The sequence below is a fragment of the Manis javanica genome, chromosome 2 (assembly GCF_040802235.1).
Source record: "Manis javanica isolate MJ-LG chromosome 2, MJ_LKY, whole genome shotgun sequence".
NCBI lineage: Eukaryota > Metazoa > Chordata > Mammalia > Pholidota > Manidae > Manis > Manis javanica.
The window spans coordinates 85,513,963-85,535,947 of record NC_133157.1 but is presented as its reverse complement, the minus strand read 5'-3'; the positions used below and the strand labels follow the sequence as shown (position 1 = coordinate 85,535,947).

Genomic DNA, 21,985 nt, shown 5'->3' with positions numbered 1-21,985 from the left:
AGAAAGGGGGGACGCATCTGGGGTAGATACTGAGGTAGATGAGAGATCTGGGGGGTTAGAAAAGTCATGCCTCCCTGGGAGGTGATTTCTGATAGAGAAAAAGCATTAAGAGAAAAAAGTAAAAAATAATGCCTTTGCCAAAATACCTTCGAGCAGACACTGTCAACAGTCTTACTGTATTTCTGGAGTCCAAACAGTCAGGAATTTTAGTATCTAAAAAGTATATTTTTTAAAGGGAAGGATGCATTCGGTCCAACTGAAATTTTTGTTTAATTGCTAAAGTGAGGGTGATTCTTCACAGGTAAGTTATCTTGGACAATTAGACTGATTTGTCATATTGGAAAAGTGATATGGAATTGAAAAAAAGAGTAAAATCTTCAAAACGAAATAGAAACCAAAGAATTGAGGAAAAAGCCCAAGAGAAGACAGAGGGATTGAAAGGCTACAGGGACTTAAGCTGACTGGCCCTGTTGAGCCTAAGGAAAGCCATTCACTCTCTTATTTTTAAAAATCAGTAAAATGATATGTTTGCATGAGACTCCAAGAACACTTCAGTTACTGAAATACTGTGACTCCTAGCCTTATAGTTTTGCTTTATTTGTCCTATAAAAGTTCAGAATTCATAATAGTAGAGGTAGGATTCTCAGATGACAAGGTAGTAGGTGTTTCCATTAAGCGGCCATGTCCAATTGACACTGATGTCACGGTTTTTGTTCATAGAGCCGGGGAATGAACTTCCCAAACACTCAATGTAGGAGAGCAAGGGAGAGGCTTTTATTTAGAAATAAAGTGAGAGGACAGAGCTCCTGGCTTACGCCAGGAGGGGACAAGAGAGTCCGTGGTGGTGCCATTGTCTAGGAGTTTTATGTGTGGTTGAGGATTTTCAGGAATGGGAGTAAAGGCCTAGGGGTGCAGACTTGTAAGACCATCTGCCCTGCCCCCAAAGGTAGGCTGGGTTGTTTTCTGTTGCTAGAGTGTATTCAGAATCTTACTTCTTGACTTCTTGGGCTTGTTTATAGCTGGGATTGCTTACTAAATTAGTCTTTTGCCTAGGTTGCAGATTTCTTGATTAGGATTAGAGAAGGGAAAACAGCACATAGTAGGTACAGTTAAAAATAAGCTGGGCCTTTTAGCAGGCTAAGGCAAATTTTACAATGTCATGATCTAATTGATACAGTAAAGTGACAGGTTATGCTGAGAAACCCTTCTTTATTTGCAGAACACTCAAACATTCCAGGCCAAGTTGCTGCTGGCCTTTTGAGCTTTAATTTATCTAACTAAAGATGTCTATATTCCTAGTCTGGTATCTTTACCCTAGAGAATTAGTGTGACTCTGACTTTTGCATAATGCTTAACACAGAGTTTAGATAGGGACTACTTTGCACATTGTTACTTTGTTTTGAGTGTAATTATTTTGTTTTGCTTTTTTTCCCCCAGAGGCCCTTATCTTACTCTGCCTAAACCCATGGTTCCTGTCTCAATACTATGATTTGTTTTCATAGACGGATAAAATACAATTTGAAAAGAACTGTTAAGTGCTTAATATTCTTTAAGTCACCAGGTGGAGTCAATCTGAGTTCAATGAGGCCTTATAGCTCTAAGCTTTTATATTGTTAACGAGAAGGCATTATTTGAAGAAACAGAATTTTTTAAACTATTTATTTTCTAACTATTCTTAACAGAGAAATTATTCATAGAAGCCATATCTATATTCTGTGCAATTGGAACGATGAGTAGCTAGAGGAAGAGGTAGGATCAAACTATTTCCTAATAAGAGAAGGTTATTTTTCTCAATCTAGTCCATTATCAAATTAGCTTGTAATTCCTTTCAAAACAATTTTTTTCTATAGTATTTTTCATGACAAATCAGCCATAGTTCAAGGTGGGTCCATCATCCATAAAATTAGAGGTGTAGATGGTTTCTTTTATGATACTCTGATATATTCTATTATTGGTACTATTAACAAAAATAATCACAGGTCATCACAGAGAATACAGGGTAAGTTTCACTCATTACCCCTATTGATAAGCAATAATCCTAATTACAACAGCAAAAATTTACATTATATTTTGAGTAATTTTAATGCCTTTCTTACAAGGAGTAGCTGCATGTGTTTTGTGCACGTCAGTCATCAGTCACATTAACCCTGGTAACATCACCTTGAGGAAGGATGCTGCCACTTCTCGGAGGCACCTGCTAAGAGGGGAACAGGCAGGAATGTTTATAGTCAACACCAGCTTCTCCTGCCTCCGATGAGCTAACAGGTATTCTTCACCACTGGCATACTCCCTTCCTGACTCAAACCTAGTTTTAAGGATAGAAACACAAAAGCCTTTCTCATGCCAACACTAGTCACATAATTTCGTATACATACAATTCTTAAAATCTTGATCTCTACTAAAATTACTTGAAAGAATAACTTTCTGATACTAACACCATAAAATTAACATCAACTACTGAAAGAAAAATGATTAAGTCCATGAAAAATTCCACCCAGTAAGAGTTAATTCTGTTCCATGCTGAAACCATAAACCTTCCTTACTGGACTACTTCATAAACCAGTCATTTGTGAACAATTACTTTAAACCATCATGCTGTTCATTCACTACCCTGAAAAACAGGATAATGGAATGCTGTATCTCCCCAAAGTCTGCTTTGTAAACAGCCCATCCCTCCTTACTGACTCCAAAAGCTGTATAAACATACTGCAGCCAAATCCACCATAGCTCATAGAAATCCTTTCTCCAAGTAATCTACAAAATGCCAATCTAATACAAATACAAGAAAGAGAAGTCCTTACTAACACAACATTTTGTATGTACAGTATTCTGCGCAGTGCTTAAACCTGCACGAGTTAAAGAAAAGGCACTCTCCCCATGCCACCCCACCCCCGGCTGTCAGCAGGCTCAGCTCTCATTTACACCACACTGCAGCAACATAAAGGAGGGTTTACTATTAATCCAGGTTTTACTACAAAGCCACCCGTTATTGCTCTGTCAAACACTGGCAGGAGTGCCAAGTGTCTGTCATCCAACTCAGGGGATTAAGTCTTCTTTTATAGTCTGATACTTGTACCAATTTATAAAAATACAGATATAGTTTCTTGGAGCTGGTCACAGTCTATATCTTGGCCTGGATTCAGGCAGCAGAGGTCGACTATGACAGCTGGCAGGAAACAGGGGGCAGCACATCCTCCCCCTTTCAGTGACCAGTCTCAGTTGCCATGGCGATTAATCCTGAATTGAATGCTGTCTTTGTACGTTTCTTTTCAGAAAACTTTAAGTAAACTTAAGTTGAAAACACGCAGTTGATTGAAGGAACGCGGTGCCACATCACAGACAGGTATAGCTGAGTCTGTGTCCTTATCTCCATGTATTAAAGAACAAATTAACTTGGATAAAGGTCCTGTCGGTTCCTTCAAATGCTTAAAACGTTTCTTTTTGGTCTGAGCTTAAACCTAAATAACACAGGTTCTCCTCTTGTTATTAGAATTCTCATCTTTTAGGATAAGCTGTCTTTGGAAATGGTTCTGAAATATCCAAGTACAATTTTAGGCGGAATGAGTTCTTATTTCATATGTAGTCTGTGTTACTAAATAGCAAAGGTATAATCAGAAATTTAGGAGAGATGGGTTTAATTCCAGTTCCCTAAATAGGAATAACTTATAACAGTATGAACTGTAAGAAACCAAAGGAAATGGAAAAGATACTACATTTTAGGCCTTTTCTGAATGTTTGAATTTGAAAAGCAGGTTCTGAGTTTTTATCATTTCGGTTATCAATAATTACATCAAAAGGACTGAGAAACTGGGAAAGACAATAGGATTTTATCTAGACTGTGGTCTACAGTACTTCTTCCTAAGTTTTTCTTTAGTATATTTCTGTGCCATGTAGTTAAAGGCTCTCACTTGGACTTAACTTTAATATTCCTCAGAAATTGAAATACTTGTATATCGTGGCCACTATTCACACAATAAACAGGATTTTTTTTTTCTTTGGATGTGAAGAAACACATCTGCATCTGGCTGTGGACACACACACAGTGACCACACACACACAACCACAAGCACACATGTATACACACACACACGCACACGGTGACCATACACACATGTACACACACACGGTGACATGCACGCAAGTATACACGCACACACAAATGGTAACCACACACACATGCACACATGCACACGGTGACACCACACACACATGGTGACCACATGCATGCATGTATACACACACAAATGGTGAACACACACACACACACACAATCTTTTCAAATACGAGTCAAGGTCTCAAATAAAGCTTGGGTGACAGACATGAGGCGCTCAGAAGAACTCTCAGAAATGAAAAGGATCCTGGTGTGAGCCCCAGAAAAACAGTCCTGTCCCAGAGGTGGTGGCCGGACACTTTGGGGCCGCTTGCGGGTACTCCCCACTATGGCTTCTCTGTGGCCTCCACCTTGCTTCACTTCTCTTCACCTCAGTTTATTCTCTTTTCTCCCTGTAAGTATTTTTACAGTTTTTTCAAAACCTGCAAATTCACAATGGCTGCCCCATTGCAAGACCTCTCAGTGAGTGGCCTGCTTCTCTCTAACCAAAGACGATGGTGTGTTTCAATGACTTACTCATTGAGGGTGCAGAGGTAACATGGACGAGAGAGGAAATCAGCGGTTGTGAACACTGTCTGTTCTCAGAGGTTCTGTGAATGGCTTTGAAATGTCACCAATACCTCATCTAAGTGAAATAATATTTTTTTAAAAAGTTTCTTCAGAATCCTTAAGTTTTAGTAAAGAGAAACGACACTACCATTGTTCCATTTCCCTGACGTTATTGAGGTAGCAGTTAGTTTCTGGAAGAATTATAATGATGAGAACCAAGCATATTATGTATAGAGATAATGCAAAACAACCAGTCTGATAGCAGGGTGACATTATCACTAACTGGAACGTCTGCCGGCAGAAATGGAGACACCTTGAATTAGAAGCAGTCACTTCAGTTGATGAACTTAAACAGCAAATAAAGCCTCAGCTTTAAAAAGAAAAGTTACTAATACCTTTAATTCTAATAAGGAATATCTAAAATAAGCTACCAAATTATAAAGTACTGAGTGGCTTTCTATTTTTATAAACAAAACTTATTAGTCATGTATAAAATTTTGAAAAATATTCTACCATGAACATTCTTTTTTTTTAAAGGAGTTCAAAGTCCCAGATCTGCTGGTATCACCCATTCTTTTATTTATAGTTAAACATGGTTGCATGCTATTTATGGACTACTTGTCCTTGTTGATCCCCATCCTTCAGGGGAGTGAGACTGACATCAATCTTATCCAATGGTAGTAATATTGATAGTTATTTATACTGAGAACTTGTTTCAGGGCTGTTCAGAGCATTTCATGGGTATTACCTCACTCAGCCTTCAAGTAAGATGTGTAACTATTTGTCTTTTAAAAACAAGGATGTAAGATGTGTAACTATTTGTCTTTTAAACACAAGGACACTGAGACACAGAGAAGTTGAGGAACTTTCTCATGGTCACACAGGAAGTATGAAGTAGAGCTGGAATTCAAACTCTGACACTCTGAGTAGGGTCTACGGCAAAGGCTAGTTACAACCATCAAAATACCTCTGCCTCAGGAAGATTACAGAGTTTTTAATAAATTGGAGATGAAACTCATTATATGACCTATTTATTTCTAATTAAAGTAAAAGGAGAAAAGCTTGAGGTATGTCTCAGGGGTCAAAAATTCAGTAGTTTTAGTTTTTGACATTGGTGAAAACCTGAGAACACCAGAAGTATACATGGTTGCCATCTACTTGGGACTCCAAGACTCTTTTTTTTAAATGGTAAGTTTAAAAGTAATTTCTGTGTATAGGTAACACACTATAATCACCAAGACACTGGAGTACAACTGTATTATTTACCTGATGTATTAAATGGTATAGGTCAAAGCTAAGGGACGGGATCCTGTTCTTTTGGATTTTACCGTACCAAATATTGTTTTAAAGAAATGAAGGTGTTTATACAGACAGTTCTTGGCCTGCCAACACTGGTGGCATGGGATTGGACCTCCTGCTGCATGGTTTTAGTAATAATAATATTCCCTGAATATTTTACACCCACCAGGATTTAGTCATTAAACAACAAGCTTCTTCATCTTCTCTGAAAAAGGCCTTATAAGTTGGTCTGTGTGTGATGGGGGAGATGTGTGGCCTCAAAGGGCGTATCAGAAACCCCAGCGGGTGCATATTCCAATTTGTTTCCTGGTAAGAATGTCCCTCACTCTGAAAATCACTGTGAAGAGACAGGTTTCTAAAGAGATTGTCTGTTCGCCTCAGGAATGGAGGGGCTTAACAAGGTTGAAAACTACCGGTATTGCTAATGTAAGGATAAAGGAATTACCTTCTCCCACCCCCTTTGCTAATTAAAGGCAAAGTATATTTCTAGCATCTTCATTTTTACAACTTTCCTTAAGGAGGTTCCAACGGGACTTTTTACTGCTTCTGTATCTAGGTTGCTTCTAAAGTCCATAAGGAATTTATATGGCTGTAAATTTCTTTGAGAAATATTTAAATAAGCAAATTACCAATATCCAGTTAACTTATTTCATAAATATCTGCTACAGGAGTTTGCCAAATTATCTGACCTTTACACATTAAAATTTGTCTGTCTGGAAAAGGGCATGGTTAAACAAAAAGGGAATGGTTAAAAAAACCCTAATAGAATGAGCGGTCTGTTTAAAAGATTCTATGATGCTCTTCATTCTAACACAGCAAATTTCTGGCAAACCCAGCATATTTCTGCCTACCTTTTTCAGATAGCTCCTTCAAGGCAGTCAAACTATAGAAATGCTATCTACAGTGTTGACTGAAATATGGTATGTTCTAGATCAAATGAAAATACCAAACAGCAGTGCACTTAGGTCATGAAAAGATGCCTTCGTGACTTACATTTTGGCACTGGGCTTTTTGGTTACAGCGAAAAATGCTAAAAGCACAGCCTTTCAGAAGTCCCTGATTACATTTACTCTACAGATAGTCTAAGATGCCTGACTATTCACTAGATCATTCAATAGTCCCCATTTAAAGACCCAGGGACAGATTTCCCTCATGTTAAGTGCTAGGAAAAGCTTTGCTCTCCTTAGAAGAGATGGTCTTTTTTTTTTTTTTCCTGAAGGACAACCATTTAGCTCAGTGTTCCTTAGCAAGGTGTCCAGGCATTTTAGGGAGAACAGTTCTTGGCATGTGGAACATTCTCCTTAACGATAGCCACTTAGTACCCCTGGCCTCCCCACACTACTGCCAGTTAGGCACTCATTCATTGTGACCACCTTTATTGCCCACACACATTTCCAAATATACTAATTGAGAAAATATTGTTTGCTTCCCTTGTTTTGCCCATAGGTAAACTCAAATTTATCATTAAAAAAAAAAATCTGAGTAAGAACATTATGTCCTATATATCTGCATTCCTTCTCCCAGTCTTGAACTTCAGTTTATTTTATATTTTCCTTGGTCCTGAACACTATGTACTCTGATTTTACTGTTAAGACAACACAATTCCTTTGTCCCACCAGATGAGGTAGAAATAAATGAAGGCAGCCTGACAGCTGAGGCCCTTCTCCACTGCCTTCTTAGAGGTGGTACTAACTTGAAACAAAATATCCTTGTGATACATGCCGTGCATTTTTAACTCCTACATACAAAGTGGTACAAAAACCATTACTCCACACTCTCATCACTTAGCTCTTAGGAAATAGTAAAGAACAATAAGCTCAAGAGAAGAAAATATTTTTAAAAGCTTCTGATGAAAGTGACTGTGTGAATAAAACACCACACGTATATAAAGACTTAAAAGCAATTTTAAGTGAGAAGACCCCACAGGAAATACTTATTACTTGTTTTAACATTATAAAAACCCTTTTGCCATACATATAAATTCCATATGAAGCCAGTTTCTGTGTGTGTCTTCATTTCGGATGAGAGATTTCGGAAATCTCATTGTACACAACCCTTTTTCCTCATGGGCATTAGTGGTCGGTGGTCTGCTCTGGCCGCAGGATTCCCTCAGTTCCTCATTTTTGCGAACTTGTACTGAGAGAAACTACTAAGTGACTCAAATTATTAGGCATTCAGATGTAGATCTGTCTTTTCATATAGAAGTCTTGACTGACTAGAGCGCCTCGCACGGTGGTGGTTTTATGCTTCTGCACACGGCTCTACAGACCTAAGGAGGGCGTACATAGACAGGGGAGCCTACTGCGTGACTTCCGTGACACAGGGATGGAAAGGCAGGATAACATTGCCCTACAATCCTCTTGATAAGGAGAATATTCAACACAGAGCCAAGGTCAGCAGACCACTTTTTTCTCACTCCTCTGGGCTCGTCTTTCACCCTGCTTGCTGCACAGGCCGAAATGCCACTTATCAAAAAAAGTATACATCGTTTCCCTTGCCTGTGCTTGGGGCTCAGACCTTAGGAGATTACTCCCCTCCGAGCCCACAGGTGTGAAATAAAACTCAACCCTCCAAGACCTCCGAGTGCTGCTTGGTTCTTTCGTCAGTGATCCAGTCTTGGTTTTCAGGTTTTCCATAACATCTGGTTTCCTGACTGGGAAACCCAACCGCGCTGGCCCATTGTTGCCACTAGTTTGGGGCAATGGCGGGGCACTGATGGAACAGAAGATCACAACACACCCTGCCTGATCTTTCGGCAGTCTTCCGCCTGGTCACCCTGGGCCAGCCCCGCTCTGCTGTTGCTGCCGGACTCAAGGAGGCTTAGCAGTTGAGGGCCTGGTTCTGACGCTGAATCTGGTAAGGCCCTGGGGCCCCTGACCCAGCCAATTTCCACCCGTTGGGGAGGAAGGAGAGCCTGATCACCTCCCAGAGACTTCTTAGAAGTCTCACAGGTAGACATACCTTGGGGGTGAATGTTTAAACTCTGGTCTGACTGTGTGAGTGAGTGTGCAGGGCAGCTGAAGCCATTCAGTCTGCACTGAATCTGTGATTCTACCGCCTGTGCTATGGAATCTGAGTGGGCCCTTCGCCGTATTCGTGGTTGGCCACCACGATGTAACAGTGACTCAGGACTTATACCGGTGGACCTTAGTCAAGGCTGACCAAATTCTCCGTGAGGAGAGTGAATGGACAGGCATCTGACTGGTCTCCTCTCTGAAGGGGGCACCCCTTCCTTGTCTGTCATCACGGCACCATTACATGGACACGTCATGGGGTCAGGGCACAGCAAATCCACAGTTCTCGACACCATGATAAAAAATTTCAGGAAGGGATTTGCAGGAGACTATGGAGGTAAAATTAACTCCCAACAGATTGAAGACCCTGTGTGAATCTGAATGGCCCACCTTCAGTGTAGGGTGGTCTCTGGAAGGGACCCTAGATGTTCCAACAGTCCACCGAGTCTGGTGGGTCATCACGGAGATCCAGGTCATCCTGATCAGTCCCCACACATAGACTCCTGGTTAGGAGTCACCCAGACCTCTCCCCCTTGGGTGCAATTCGCTTACAACAGGCAGGGACAAGGCAGGGTTTTGGTCACCTCAACAAAGCAGCCCACAAAGAATCAACAGAAGCCTGAGCCTCCGCGACTTTTGCCGGTGATCCAGAGGAAGAGCCAATACTGTCCCCACCCTATGCGCCCTCAAGGTCGTCAGCACCCAGCCCCCTGGTCCTGGACACCCCACTGTGTCAGCCTCTCTGCCACCTCCAGAACCAGCAGACCCACTCTCCCCTGGACCAGCAGCCAGACTGGACCAGCAGCCAGACTGCACCCTCAGCTGGGAGCGGGCATCCTTCAGATGCCAGTGCAGGAGATGCGGGAGCCCGAGAGGCGTGATGAGGACGGGACCATCCAGCCCGGCCAGTCCACGCTTTACTATAACCCCTTCTCCATGACTGACCTCCTCCACTGGAAACACAACACCCCATCATACTCGGGGAAGCCACAAGCCCTGGTTAATCTCATGGAATCCCTCTTCCAAACCCATTAGCCAACCTAGGAAGACTGCCAACAGCTTCTCCACACCCTGTTCAACACGGAAGAGAGGAGGCAGATTATAAGAGGGTCTCACCAATACCCAGAAGAACACACACGAGGTGGGTCCTTGATCGGGGTGCATGGGCTGAAATTGCTGTCCCTGAGGAGAGCCCTGAGTGGGACTTCACCACCCCTGAGGGTCAGCACCAGATCCACTGATATCAGGACGCCCTCCTCCAGGGGATCAAAGCTGGGTCTAAGGAGCCTATGAACATGACCAAAGTATCTTCAGTCATTCAACAACCAGGAGAGTCTCCCATGGACTATTATGAAAGACTGTGTGAAGCTTATTGCATCTACACCCCCTTCAGTCCTGAGTCACCAGGGAGCCAACAAATGGTCAACACCTCATTCATGGCCCAAGCCACCCCAGACATCAGACAAAAGCTCCAAAACTTAAAGGCTTTGCTGGGATGAATACCACTCAGCTGACTGAAATTGCTAACAAAGTATCTAAACAGAGAAGTTCAGGCCTACAGAGGGGCTAAAAGAAGAATGAAGAAAAAGCCAGCCTCCTGGCAGCTGCCCTAAAAGAAAGAAATGACCAAAAGGCAGCAGAGAAAAGCTGACTGCCAGAGGGGTGAAGCCCAGGACCCCCCTAGCCAGGGACCAGGGTGCTCACTGTGAAGAGAAGAGGCACTGGAAGAATGAATGTCCTGACCGAGGCAAAGCCCCAAAGCCCAGTCGCTGCCAGGAGGAGCCCCCCGGGGACAGGCTCACTGGCCTGAGGAGCAGACTCAGGCTGACAAGGACCAGGCTTTCTCACGCTCGGCCTCCATGAGCCCACGGTCAGAATGAAAGTGGGGGGCCAAAACATGACTTGTGTGGTTGACACAGGGGCAGAAGACTCTGTGGTCATCCTCCCTGTAGCCCCCTTCAGTAAATAGACTACAACTATCCTCAGAGCCCTTGGGACAAAGGCAGTCCAGCAACACTTCTGCCAAGCCCACAAATGTGAACTTGGAGGCCACAAGGCCTGACATGAGTTTCTCTACCTGCCCGAGTGCCCCATTCCCCTCCACAGCCAAGATGTACTCTTGAAGCTCGGAGCCCAAATAACTTTTGAACCAACTGGACACACCAGCCTCAAACTAAACCCAGGCCAAGAAGAGCTAGGGTCCCTTGTACTGGCAATAACCACACCCAGGGAAGAGGAGTGGAGGCTGTTCTGTGCCCAGACCCTCTCAAGTAGCCCACCTGAATTCACAGCTGCCTTGGCATGGGCTGAAGACAACCCACCTGGACTTGCTCATAACCGAGCCCCTGTCATTGTAAAATTGGCTCCAGGAGCCCAGCCACAGAGACAGTGTCAGTACCCCCTCTCACAAGAGGCGAGAGCAGGCATCCAGGAACACCTGATCAGAGTCAGAGAGGCAGGCATTCTTACCGGGTGTCAGTCGCCCTGGAACACCCTGCTTTTACTAGTCAAAAAGCCAGGAGGAGGGTACTGCCCTGTTCAAGACCTGTAAGCCATGTCTCAAACCCGTACACCCTCCTCAGCCAGATCCCGGGGTCTGCCAAATGGTTCACTTGCCTAGACTTAAAGGAAGCCTTTTTCTGCCTCCAGCTGGCCCCCCAGAGCCAGCTTGTTTGCCTTTGAATGGACTGAACCGGATATGGAGCGGCAGATGCAGTTAACATGGACATGGCTTCCACAAGGGTTCAAGAACTCAACCACTCTCTTTGGAGAGGCATTAGCCGCAGACCTCACAAGCTTTCTGAGGGAAGCCACGCACCCTCCTCCAGTACATATATGACCTCCTCCGTGCCAGTAATACCCAAAAGAACTGTGCAGAAGGCACAAAGGCCCTCCTGCAATTCCTGTCAGACTCAGGATATCGAGTCTCATGGAAAAAGGCACAAACCTGCCAGCAGTGAGTCTGGTACTTGGGCTTCCTCCTCACCTAGGGAAGAGGGTTCTAGGGATAGAGAAGAAAGAGTCATTATCTCCTTACCCCAGCCCCAGATGAAGAAAGGCATACGAGAATTCCTGGGGGCTGCACAATTCTGCTGAATCTGGATTCCCAGATTTTCAGCAATTGCAAAACCCCTCTACAGCCTTCTAGGGGGGCCAGATTGAGACTCCTTTCTGGACAGAAAAGGCAAAAGCCGCCTTCCTGAAAATAAGGCTGCTTTAGGACAGGCACCAGCCCTAGACCTGCCAGATATTTAAAAAAGCCCTTCAATCTCTTCATACATAAAAAGGAAAAAGTGGCTCTCAGGGTTCTCACACACTGTTGGGCCCTGGCAGCAGCCAGTCACACACCTGTCAAAGAAACTGGACCTGGATGCGGCAGGATGGCGGCCCTGCCTCAGGGCGCTGGCCGCCACAGTTCTATTCATTAAAAAAGCAAATAAGCTTACCCTGGGACAAGAACTAAATGTCAAGGTCCTCTGTGCTGTTGTGTCCCTAATGAACACACAGGGCACTGCTTCCTCTCCAACTCTTGGTTGGCACAATATCAAGGGCCCCTATGTGAAAATGCATGGGTCACGCTTAAAACAGTATGGACACTAAATCCAGCAACTTTCCTCCCCACCAAAGAGGAGAAACCAGATCATAACTGCTCCGAAGTAACTGACAAAGTCTACACAAGTCTTTGCAGGATCAAGCAATACAAAATCCAGAACTCACACTATTCAGTGATGGCAGCAGTTACCTACAAGAAGGTATCTGGAGAGCAGGTTATGTAGTAACTACTGCCATTGAGGTCTTAAAAGCAAAAGCCCCCGCTGGCCAGATGGTCAGCACAACAGGCTGAACTGCATGCCTTAATTCAAGCCCCCACCATCAGCAAAAGCAAGAGAGCCAACATCTACACCAACTCCCAATATGCCTTTGCTACTGTACACATTCATGGGGCAATCTGCAGGGAAAGAGGTCTCCTCACTGCAGCAAGAAAAGGAGCCAAAAACAAGGAAAAAAAAAATTAAAACTCCTCAAGGCTGTCTGCCTCCCCAAAAAAGTAGCAATTCTGCATTGCAAAGGACACCAAAAGGGAAACAACCCTATAACACAGAAATATTGGCTGTAAAATAAAGCAGCAGCCAGGAAAGAAACAGGTAAAGCTCCTTCCCTCCCCATGGCCCTAATGCCCCCAGTGGAGGCCCCTCCACCCAAGTGCACTGGAAATAAAGGACTGGGCTATGGCTGAAGGAGCTACCCTAACCGAGAAAGGGTGGTGGATGCTGCCTGACAGATGCATCTTTGTCCCAACTGCATCCAGAAGGCATTTAGTCAGCAAATACCATCGGCTCACCCACCTAAAAAAACTGCACTGAAAGCCCTTCTCAAAAAAACAATACTACATCAGCCAGTTGCCACATTATGCCAAGCAATAACTGAGCAGTGCATGACTTGCGTCAAAAATAACGCTCAATCTGCACCACAACCCCTGCCAGGTGTCCAAAAGGCAGGAGTTTCCCCTTTTAAAGACCTTAAGATAAACTTCACAGATGTCCAGCCAAGCAGAGGACTCAGATACCTCAGATACTCCTAGTGATAGTGTGTACATACTCTGGGTGGGTTGAAGCCTTCCCAACCAGGACAAAACAAAGCTAAGAGATAGCCAAAGCCCTCCTGAGAGAAATTGTGCCCCGGTTTGGCATACCATCTACAATTCACAGACAATGAACCTCCATTTGTAGCAGATGCAGTACAGATTTTAACTAAATCTCTCAACATTACCTGTAAACTCCACACTGCATACAGGCCACAGAGTTCAGGGAAAGTACAGTGAATGAATCGCACCTCAAGGGAACCCTAGCTAAGTCCTGCTAAGAAATTGGCTTCCCGTGGCTGGACCTACTGCCCCTGGCCCTCCTGTGTGCTCGCTGCACACCCGGAACTCAAGGATTTTCCCCTTTTATATTAGTGTATGGACACCACTGCACCCCCCGCCTCCTCCCCACCACACACCTGGGTCTAGGAAGCCTTCCAGGGAACTTACACCAAATAGGAGATAAGGGAGTGGAGGAACAGCTCCAAGCCTTAGGAGCCACCCCAAATAAGCTACAGCAATACACCATAAAGAAAGCCCCAATCTCCTTAAGGACCTCAGTATGTTCCTTCGAGGCTGGGGACTCAGTCTGGGTCAAAGATTGGAAAAGGGACTCCCTCAAACCTCAGTGGACTGGCCCCCACATTGTTGTTCTAACCACTCCTACTGCCCTCAAAGTTGCAGGCATCACTCCATGGGTCTATCATTCCAGAGTAAAAAAAGCCCATCATCTGGACGAAGAAACACACCAGTGGAAGGCCCAGCCAGAGCCCCAGAATCCTCTCCGCCTCCACTTCCGCCTCTGCTGATTACCCTCTGACTAATGAACACCTGTGCACCGTGGATCCTGGCCTTCACAGGAGTGGAATCTCTCATCCTAGGCATTAAATTCTCTGCCGCTGTCCCCTCTGACTAGACTGTTCCTCAAAAGTTGCCCTTTCTATGGTCTATTGAGTAATCGTAGGTTGTTTTGCTGTGCTTACCTGTCTCTCCTAGCTGAACTCAAGCCTCAACCTGCAGTTCCAAAATACCTCTATTAAGTTAACTGTACAAAAGTTATAAAGTGCATAGTCATCACCCAAGAAAGCTGCCTTCAGTGGCCTTCCACCCTTACCACCTGTCCTCTCATACTCAAATAAGCCAGCCTGAGTGTAATGCTCAGCTGCATAAGAATAAATTAGGACTGAGAAAAGCTGGGTATTTTTTATTAAGCACAGGCTTATCAAAAGTCTGAAGGACTTATTTCAACTTGTACACACAAGGCCCATACAGATAAATGCATAAAAACATCATCATTTGTGTTCTTCACAAAGTACTCAGGGCTTGGATGAAAAGTCACACACATACAAAAAAATCCTAGCTCAAAGTGGTTAAAAGTATGAACACAAGCCACTATGTCCCTATCATAAACAGACAAAATGATGCCCCCTAGAATGAAGTGTTTAAAGGGGCATCAGAGGGGGAGTGATAAGGAAAATATTCAGCACAGCTGTCAAGGTCAGCACACCGCTTTCTTCTCACTCCCCTGGGCTCCTCTTTCACCCTACTTGCTGTGCATGCTGAAATGCCACCTAACAAAAAAATTATAAATGGCTCCCCTTGCTTGTGCTCGGCGCTCAGACCTTGGGAGATTACTCCCGTCTGAGCCCACGGGTGTGAAATAAAACTCAGCTCTCCAAGACCTCCGAGTGCCGCTTGGTTCTTCTGTCAGCGATCCAGCCCAGGTTTTCAGTTTTTCCGTAACACTCTTACCTTAGAAGTGCAAACAGCAATGTTAGCAGGAAGCTGGGAAAACTGCTTCAATTCAAATACATCATGTTCTGCCCATCGGCTCATGTGATTTTCAGCTTTGCTCGATCCAATCACATTCTGGTTTGAGTGAATGTAAGCCACCTCCCGAACGCCATCTAGGAGGTAAGTGAGGGGTCTGAGTGATTCTCATGATGAAGCAATCGGCCCATGTGTAGTCTATCAGCAATACACTAAAAAACTGGTCATGCTCGTTTTGTTTTTAATCAGCAAGAAAAACTTCAGTTTATATGTTCACATCCTAATGTTCTTTTAAAAAAAAAACAGAGAAGAGAAAACATTCAAATATGTTGGTCTAGGTTGCAAATGACTTTCCCCCCCGTCAATATGAGCACTTCAGAGATTAGGTAACAATCTTCAGATTTAAACTGAAGGATTTTGACAAGAGAAAAGTCATAGTGGAGGGCTGCCTCTGAATTTGTTGTCTCTGTTGATTGAAAAAAAATTGTTTGCTAATTTAGCCCTCTCTGTTCCTTGAAGCCTGTGGTGATGACAGTGATGGGCGGGAGCATGGAGGTCATGACCCGGGGGGGGGGGGTTTGTTTGTTGACTTTGTTCATTTTTACTGTTTGTATTTTGTCTTTTTTGTACATATGCCCATAGAATGTCAAGATTGGGAGCTTTTTAGAATATGAAAAAAATTAACTTACAGCTTTTATCTGAAAGAACTTTAAAAAATGGCTTTGCTTCTAGGCACCTATAATTTACTTTTAAATTGTGGTCATAAAAGAGAAGGCTGGAGCTGAGGTCTGAACAGTTCCCTTAAACAGCTCAGGCAGTGAACCTCAGTTAACAGCCTCCAACACTTGGGCAGTTTCAGTCCTGAACGTCTCTCAACAGAACTGCCAATCATGAGAGAGTAAGATGTTGTTGGATAAGATGACCAACAAGGCAACTAAGATAATATTCTCCTTAGACTTCAAAACACCAAGGAGGAATTATGGCAACAGCTTAATAACTTCAGAGGATTTCTCTGGTGAAAAATTTACTTGTTTTTCTTCATTTTGATGACACATTTTATGCACTCTTCAGCATAGTATTGTTACACACTAACTACTGACACCTTTTGAGGAGTAAAAAATAAAAACAAACCAACCCAAAATTCAGCTGATCTTTAAAGAACAGCTTATGCAATAGGTTCCTCATGCCTAAAACTAACTGTAGTACATGGGCCAGCATCCAGTTCTTAGTTACAAGATCACCAAAACATGCATCATCACAAACATTTTTCACTGAAGTATAGTTGATACACATAATCAGCTCTTAAAAGAGACTACTAATGGCCACAAAAGAAAGCTTGACTTTAGGTAAATTAAACACAGTGATTAAAACTTCAAAACATGCTTGCTTTTATATCAGCTTCTGTTATGTAGATTTTTGGGAATGAGTCAGATGCTTTCAAAGAAATGCTAAGTCTTAAAATCACCAAACAGATTCTTGGCAGATGGTGGTGGCACGGGAAGCAGCTTTTCGGTCTCTCTGAATGGCTACGTGGGAACAGACAGCAACTAGACAGAAAGACCAGAGCTCTGGGCAACACAACAAAACAAGATGATAAGATACCCCACGAGCCCCAGCCCCAGCCCTAGCCACTATACAGAAAAACAGACATGGATATCTGTGAAATTAGATTTCCCAAATTCTGTCTCATTTAAAATTTAAGGGAAAATAACTTCTGTAAAAATGAGGAGAGTCAAATCTCATAAAAATTATTGTAAGAGGAAAAAGAACAAGAAGAATAACATACCTACAAATAAAAATAAAAACCAGACATGCACACACAACAGGTTAAAATTGTAGCAGATTTCAAAATGAGGTTAAAAACCTTTAAGAAAATGATAAAATACAGGACAAAACAACATAAATCAGAATTACAATAACTCGGAAATGAGTGTCAGGACTCACAAAAGACTTAGAAATTAAAAAAAAATTATCACATAAAGGAGGACTAAATTAGAAAAAGGAATAAAAACAATAGATAATGCCTTAAGAGAAATAGAAGGAAAAATTTAAAAAGTGAAAAGAAAAAAGAAATATAAAGGGATTCGAGAGGATGTGACAAATACCAAAGACAGGCAAAAATCAAACATTTGAGTAACAGAAGTGCCTAAAGAAAGCCAAATCAAATTTGAAAAATACTAGTATAGGAAAGCTTTCCTGAAATAAAAACTGAGTTGAAACTATACTATGAGAATAGTGACCGAGAATAACCAACACTGCTGTGGACTGAATGCTTGTGTCTCCCCAAAACTCATATGTGGAAGTCCCAGTGTGACGGTATGTGGAGGGTGGGGCTCTGGGAGGTAAATAGGTCAAGCAGGTGGAGCCCTAACGAATGGGATTAGTGCCCTAATCAGAGACACAAGGGAGATGATTTCTCTCTCTGCCATGCGAGGACACAGCAAGACAACGACCCCCTGCAAACCAGGAAGAGTGCCTCCATGAGAACCGACCCATGCTGGAACCTCATCTTGGACTTCTCCCCTCCAGAAGAACTGTGAGAAATAAAGTTTGTTTTAGCTACTCGGCAGCCTGATCTAAGGCAAAGCACAAGCTAATAAAATTACTGGAAAATGATGAAGAGAAAAAAACCTTTTGGGTATTTAGAAAAACAAACAAACGCATGGCACACTTCATGCCAGAAGAAAATGAAGGCACATATTTAAAATGCTAAGAAAAGTAAGTGTGAGCCAAGGATTTTATATCCAGCAAAAATGACCTGTAAGAATAAAGGACACAAACTATTATCAGTAAGAATCTCAGGGACTATTATTCTCAGGAGCACTTACTGAGGGATCTACTAGAAAATAATCTTTAGACAACAAAATGACAGGAGAGACAGAGGGACTGACAGGCAACACTGAATTTATGGTTATGAAGTCTGAGAGGGGGAATATACAATGTAATGCGTGTATGCTTCGACATTGTAGACACAGTACAGCCACCTTTAGAATGGGGAGAAATGGGAGAACATATGCGACCATACTCCAAAACCCTTAATGTTTTCAGGAATCCTAGTGTGGTAGTACTGGCATCTTTATTCCTTGACTTTTGTGTAATATGGGATAAAACAAGTGAGTAATTATGGGATATTATAATTAAATAATTTCCTATATGCTTAAGAGCCAGGATTACTAGGTGGAGGAAATGGAAATGTGACAGAGAACAGGTCAAGCAAAAGCTTGAGGACCTCAAATTAAGTATTAACGTAAGTGTGGAAGTATCAATATAAATTCATGAAATATTTTATCATCATATACAAATTGCATATATGTATATAAATGTACATATACATATATATGCATGTTAAATACATACATATATACACATATAATATACATATGTATATGTAACTACATGTATATACATATATGCACATAAATAATCTGTCCAAGGAAAAGGTCCAGAAATAAGATAGTAGCAGCAATGATCATTCTTAGCTTTGATCATTTTTAGATCAAGTTGTCTTAAAACAATTTATTAATTAAGTGTTATTAATAACACTTTCATAATTAAAAGAAACCCAAGATTTCTTAGAGAGATGACATATTCTGGGGCAAAAAAATGTATGAGATGACACTGGAACCTTGTAATACTAGATAGCAATCAGACATCACGTCAAAAGGTCTCAGGAACAAAGATTTCCACTGCCTAAAGATGGGATAACTGAACCTCAACAATATTAACTGTAATAGATTAAGACCCATTAAATGGGTTTGAATCAATTACGTCATACTGATTTTAAGAAAAGAATGGATCATCCTCTGAGGATGATAGGGAATCTATTTACTAAAAACTGATGAAGAAAGGAATTAAGTATTTTCCTGCCTTCTCCATATGAACTGAATCACTGGGGAAGTAATAGTAGATGAGTAGAGGTATCTCTTTATAGAAGCATTTTAACAAATGAAAAAGAAAGAAGTGAAAAATATCATTTTGCTACTGTGAATGAATAAACAGGTACAGGCATTAAGCATCAATGGCTGCCAAGATCATCTGTGCCTCCCACAGTCTTAGCAGACACTAACTTTTGTCTTGTCAGGGAAACTGAACCCAAGTTTGATACAGTCTCAGGAGCCAATTGCTCATGTCCAGAAAAGCGTAGAGGACGGAGGAGTATGTTCAACTGCATCAAGAGTACATATAATCAGCAAAATGCAAACTGAGGAAAACTCAGAGATGGCCTAGGTTCTTCAACAGATAAATCATGAGAAAATGAAAGCGATGGGAGAGGAATCCTATAGATTAAAAGAGACTACATAAACATTTTTCAGAAGTGGGTAAGACTAAACTATCAGGCCTAGGGATACACATTTGTGTATTCCATAAAAATGCAAAAAATACTACAAAAGTTACAACAGTTAGTATTTATGGGGCACTGCTGGGGGGGGGGGGTCTTTGGATAGGGGACAGTTATCTTGGCTGAGGAGATTCTTCCTTTATCCTGTCACCTGCTTCCTCAATGTAACGTCTTGATTGTAGAACTATTTTTACAAGCTAATTGAAGAATCTCTTACAGAACTATTAGCACAAAACAAATACATAAATTTTTCAGAATGTATCGATAGTTACCTAAGAATTTATCCATTGATTCATACATCTGTTCTTGATTGACAACTCTCTCATTTGAAAACTTCATTAGTTTTCTTGGTCTGAAAGTGCTATTTTTCTTATGGCTAGGCAATTTTGAGGAGAAACTTACTCTATCTTTTATAGTTTTTGGTCTATGGTTCTGTTTAGAGAAACTGATGTGGCTAACAGATAAATCATCATCTGAGGATGAAAAGTTATCAACAGCCTGAGAGTTACAATTTTCATCTGTTGTACATAGTTGGTTTGCTTTCTTCAGTGTTTTAGGAAAAGTGGAAAGTTCCATTTTACTTTCTATTTTTCTTTTAAACCTCAAAGAACTAGTAGCCCTTTGCTTTCTTACTCTTGACTCGGAGGGAATTTCAATGTCATCAGACTCATCACTAATATCACTACTGCTATTTCTTTTCACAGATTTCAGGGCCATGTTCTCAGAATGTAATTGTTTTGAAAGTAGTCCATTTCGTTGGACATCAGGCTTTCTATCATCACCAGTATTTCTTATTTTCACATAGTTTTCTGTTACAGGATCTTCAGATCTATCCATGGACGGCTTACACTGCACACCATTCGTAGAGAATCCCTGTGTTGTATACTGTGTGGGAAAGATGACATCACTGTCTTCTGATTCTGTGACATCCCCTAAACTGCAGTGGTGATCAGCTGCATTTTTAAAATTTTTCTCGCCATCAGATTCAGAAGAAATATTCTGGTCTAAAATCTCACTTTTATTAAAATCATATTTTTCACTTGGATTTAGGATGTTAGCTAATTTCTGGTATTCTTTAATACCAAGGGAGTCGTGGCTTTTCTGACAACGAGCATCTTTGGCTTCTGTTGAAAGGCACGTGGGCTGTTCATCAGAACTTTCATCAGAGGCAGTATTTCCATCACTGGCCTCAACAGCTTCACACTCTGTCTCAGACAACTTGGAGAAACCGCACTGGAGTAAGGAAAGCTGTCCGGGAGAGCCCGCAGCTCGACGTGCACCAGGTGCTTCCTTCCTCACAGCCTTGACCCCCGAGTCTCCCAGCGGTTCCTCATCGCTGAAGTCACTGCAGGGATCATGCCCGTCTTTGGCCAGCAGCTCTGGGGGCTGCTCTGGACCTCCGTGTCCCCGACGCTCAGGTTCCCTCAGCTGTCCAGGAGCAATGACAGAAAATGTTACGACAACATCACGGTGAGATGTCAAATCATCACACTGGAAGGGAACTGAATTAGGGCACAAGTGTGTCACTTGATACTTTCTGGAAGTACAATTCATACGCAAACGTAAAGGATTTAACATTACACTTTGGCACACTATTTGCTCTTTTCAAGTTGAATACTTTCCAAAACAAATACGTTTAAGTGAGAATACCACATGATCAAATTATTTATAAGGAAAATACAGAGCAGAGTGGTCAGCCTCTCAGATGCAGGAACCAATTCCTGGACTCAGAAGAGAAAAGTATACAACTTGCTTTCTGCAGTCCAGCAGATTCTTGAAATACGCCTTAAAAAATGTGTAGGAGTTAAAGAATTCACAACGCGACAACATAACTACTGATTAAAAATAAGATCTGATAGGATCATGACCACAAGACATTCAGAAAATACTGAAGATGTTTTGAAGTAAAAGTTGCTACAAATATAAACTCAATATTTATTTTCTCATATCAATCAGAGCTAAATACATCCTTCAGTTTCCTAAAACTAAGGCTTCATTAGTAAAAGATTTAGAGAATGTATCATCCAGTAATACTTCTGTCAACATTTGATATGCAGGTATTTCTACAGAGAAAAATATTCATCCCATATTTCAAATCATTGGGTACAAATTTATAGTTAAATTGCTAAAAATGAACAAGAAAAACAGGCAACAATAACAAAAAACTTTCAACACATATTCTTTACTTTTAAAAAGGCCTTAGGATGACAATACAGATTTTGTAGTATGTGACATGACAAGCTACTGAAAGGATCCCAAGATCAAGTACTCACATAAAATATCTGCTTAAGTCAGGTTGACTTTGATGTTTGGATTTAGTA

At 41.9% G+C, this 21,985-nt stretch overlaps 1 protein-coding gene across 11 annotated transcripts in view; it reads right to left on the bottom strand.

The window, feature by feature from the left end:
* ERCC6L2 (ERCC excision repair 6 like 2) overlaps positions 1 to 21,985 on the bottom strand; it is a 216,916-nt gene that overhangs the window by 69,509 nt on the left and 125,422 nt on the right. For all 11 annotated transcript variants that reach the window (XM_036991135.2, XM_036991134.2, XM_073228784.1 and 8 more), the window contains 2 exons: positions 19,937 to 21,092; positions 15,308 to 15,462 (listed from right to left, as the gene is read on the bottom strand). In XM_036991135.2, the coding sequence (XP_036847030.2) occupies positions 15,308 to 15,462; positions 19,937 to 21,092 (1,311 nt within the window). The remainder of the gene's footprint in view (positions 1 to 15,307; positions 15,463 to 19,936; positions 21,093 to 21,985) is intronic.